Raw genomic sequence first — 3,497 nt, 5'->3', positions numbered from 1 at the left:
AATGTCTTTAATCAGATTAGAGAGTCAATTCGAGAAATTCCAGTACCAATTCAGAAAACAAACCTAAATATTCTGTTCCTCTAGAACCACTCTCAGTACCAAAATCTACACTAGTCATAGTCCTCCAGGTAAACATGAACCAGCACGATGGATGGATAAATGAATGAATGAATATATGTAATACATATAGCTATATAGATTGATGTGCTGTGCTTGGGTGCTTAGTTGTGATTGCGACCCATTGTCATCCACCAGGCTCCTCTGTCAATGGGATTTTCGGGGCAAGGATACTGGAATGAGTTGCCAGTTCCTCCTCCAGGGGATCCTCCAGATCCAGGGATCAAACCTGTGTCTCCTGGGTCTCCTCCTCCTCCATTATAGGCAGATTTTTTACCTGCTAAGCCATTGGGGAAGCCCATAGCTTGATATATAAATGTACAAAGTTAATAACTAACTTGATAATTCAAAGTGTGCAAAGACCTAAAGTTTGCTGTGTGTTTTTGGTGGATTCTGTCATCCTCTACAAAGTGAAGTACTAGATGTCAGTACTGGCACATTGGCACTAGAAGAAACACTAGAAACAAATTATTTCTCCTTCCTTTAGTCATCAAACTTTATCAAGTGCTAACTGTGTGGTAGGTGCTTGACTATACAGGCCTCTGTTCTTGGGGAACTTACATTTCTGTGAAGGAGGAAAACAACATCTAAGTAAATAATGTAATTAATGAGATAATTATGGTTATGATAGGCTAGGGAAGAAACAAACAGTAAGATGGAAGAGAATACCTTATGTGTTAGTGATGTCATGGACTAAAGCCTTTTTGTGATAGTATGTTAAGACTCAGCTGTAGGAAGTTCTGAAGAACCATGTTTGAAGTTGATGGAACAATATAAGTAAAAAATCATCAGTATGGCTGAATGAGAGCAGGGGAAAACTTGAAATCGGTAGGAGTAGAAGCCAGTGATGCAAGACAGGCCATGGGACAAACTTTGAATTTCATTCTAAAATCCATTAGTGGCTATTGGAGGGTTTGAAGAATGGCAGTGATATGATTTTTGTTGTTGTTGTTGTTTGGAATTTTACTTTTGAATAGATAATAGAGCCATAGAGTTCATAAATGAAATAACGCAAGAGGATTTTGTTTGTGCTTTCCCCATTTTCGTCCTGAGTCTTTTTTTCTGTTTTCCATTGTCTCTGTTCTCTCATGTGCTTCCCTTAAACTTGCCTTTTTATTTTTTTCTAGTAATTTTACTTCTTTCTTGGGAAAGAATTTTCTCTTGAATTCTACCCATTCATAGTTCATCTCTTCTCATTGTTCTAGCATCTTTTCCTTGAGTTCTTATATGTCTTCTTTAAGAGCTTCTGTTCATGGCAATCACTTCATACATTTGTGTGTAGTGAAATAATAACATTCTTTAATGTGCTCCATTGTGAATCTTTTGAGTATATTCCAAAATGGTATATTTTGCTGCTTTTTACCACCTTCTTCATAGAGTATCTTTTTTTCAGTTATCTGCTTTATTTTTCTCTTTTTAAAAATATTTACTTATTTGGCTGCATTGGCTCTCGAGTTGTGGCACTGAGCCTCTCGAGTTGTGGCTTACGGGCTCTAGAGCACGTGGGCTCAGTAGTTGCATCACATGAGCTTGGTTGCTCTGCAACATGTGGGATCTTAATTCCCCGACCAGAGATTGAGCCCACATCTCCCAGACTGTGAGGTGGACTGTTAACCACTGTCGCACCTGGGAAGTCCCCTCCATAGAGTATCTGGATCACTAAGCTTTATAACTATGTTCAGTGCTGTTTTGTCAGTTGTCATTGAATCTGCTATTTGCGAGAGGTTCCTGTTTGGTGGTATAGGTAGCTTTATTATCCAAGGGCTCCCCCTTCTTCTTTTCGATGTAGACTGTTTCTTCCCTGTGTAGCCAACTTCCTTTTGGCCCTCAAAGCTTAAGGCATCCAGTAGTTTCGGCTGCCAGATCTGCAGGCCCTTGTCCCTGTTCCTTCACCACTCACAGGCAGTAAGGAAACATCCTTGGGTTCCAAGGCGATCTTCAATTGTAGGATGTGTTTCCAGTGGCACAGTCCTTGATATGCCACTACTATTAGATATATCACCTTGACAGCCGCTCTCAAAGGCCGGCCTCCTTAGAGCCCAGTCCTGTTTATTGTAGCTCCAATGTCAACTTTAAATTTTACATTTTAAGAAATTCCTCATACTTAGGGGCTGTATCTGTGCTGTGCTTTTTGGAATCTGTTACCTCTGAGCCTCTAGACACTTTTCACTCAGTTGCCTGCACTCCCAGGTGGTTCTGCAAGATCTTAGCAGCAATAAAATATTACTTGGAGTTGTAGCTTCTATTTCCTCATATTTCTGGAAAAACAGCAATTGAGTAATTTTTTTTTAATGTATACCTATTTCTTTGTTTTCCTCATGCTTAATGGTCTCCAAGAAGAGTGATAAGTTGTTTTTAGGTAAACTGTAACTATATGAGCTCTGTAATCACATTATATTGATTTTCTTTCTCATTCTTTCTTTTTAATGATCCATGTGGCTGCCAAGTGAAAAATGAATTGTGGGAGACAAGAGTAGAAATAAGGAAAAGAATTTGGTTTTTTTTTTTTTTTGGAGGTTAAAAAAAAAATCTTTATTTCAGATAGTTATTTCCATAATTAAGGATAAAGGAAACGCACTTCCCTGAGTCCATTATTTCAGGTGACTGATTTCCATGAGCATCATCTTGAATATTTGCCTACATACTTGTGGGAAGCTTCTGTAGCCTTTTCTTGGTAGGAATTCCAGTTCTTCTGAATTCCTCCCTTTCCTTCAGGTATTCCATTTTGCATTCTTCATAAAAGGCTGGATCTTTATAGTAAGAGGTGAGACAGTCTTTCAGTGCAGAGTTTTCCTTCTGGCATTTTACTACCATAAGAACTCCAGAGTCCTTGCAACACTTAGTGAAACCTTGAACTTGTTCAGAACATCTCTCTCGGGCCTTTTCTCTCATTATTTTAGGGATCAAAACATCTTTTTCGACGTGTCTGAGATGCTGCTCTGCGGGCCCTCCTCCCCTGCTGCTGTTTCCGCCTGGTCAGTTGGCAGAGAAGCTGACGCAGTGGAGCAGGGCTGGGAAAGTGGGTCTCTGCTCAGGAAAAGAATTTGAAATGACTTCAGTAGCCCAGGCTACAATAACTGTGGCTAAGACAATAGCATGGAAGCTGGATGATAGATAAGTCATTGGATTTGAGCTGTATTTCAGATCCGATAGGACTTGGTAGAGTGGAGTGGTATGCAGAAGAGAAAAGTAATTCAGGAACACTACTTTTTTTTTTTGATTTGGAGGGACTAAGATAGATGGTGATGCTGTTTATTGAAGGTCTTTTTTGGACGCACCACTTTAGTCTGTTGAATAATATTTTAAGATATCTGAGAAGAAATGGGAAAACCTAAAAATCTGAAACTAAATAATAGCCATGGACTGGAGGCATTAACTGG

The 3,497-nt window shown here is 39.3% G+C and overlaps 1 protein-coding gene across 1 annotated transcript; it reads right to left on the bottom strand.

The window, feature by feature from the left end:
- Positions 1 to 2,647: 2,647 nt before the first annotated feature.
- On the bottom strand, positions 2,648 to 3,085 carry LOC122453255 (COX assembly mitochondrial protein homolog). Its single transcript, XM_043487178.1, has one exon. It carries the CDS (start codon positions 3,007 to 3,009, stop codon positions 2,755 to 2,757), a length of 255 nt encoding a protein of 84 aa, XP_043343113.1. The 5' UTR covers positions 3,010 to 3,085; the 3' UTR covers positions 2,648 to 2,754.
- Between the last annotated feature and the right edge of the window lie 412 nt (positions 3,086 to 3,497).

This window comes from Cervus canadensis, chromosome 14, assembly GCF_019320065.1.
Source record: "Cervus canadensis isolate Bull #8, Minnesota chromosome 14, ASM1932006v1, whole genome shotgun sequence".
Lineage (NCBI taxonomy): Eukaryota > Metazoa > Chordata > Mammalia > Artiodactyla > Cervidae > Cervus > Cervus canadensis.
The sequence above is the reverse complement of the archived record's forward strand: the minus strand, read 5'-3'. Positions and strand labels throughout refer to the sequence as shown.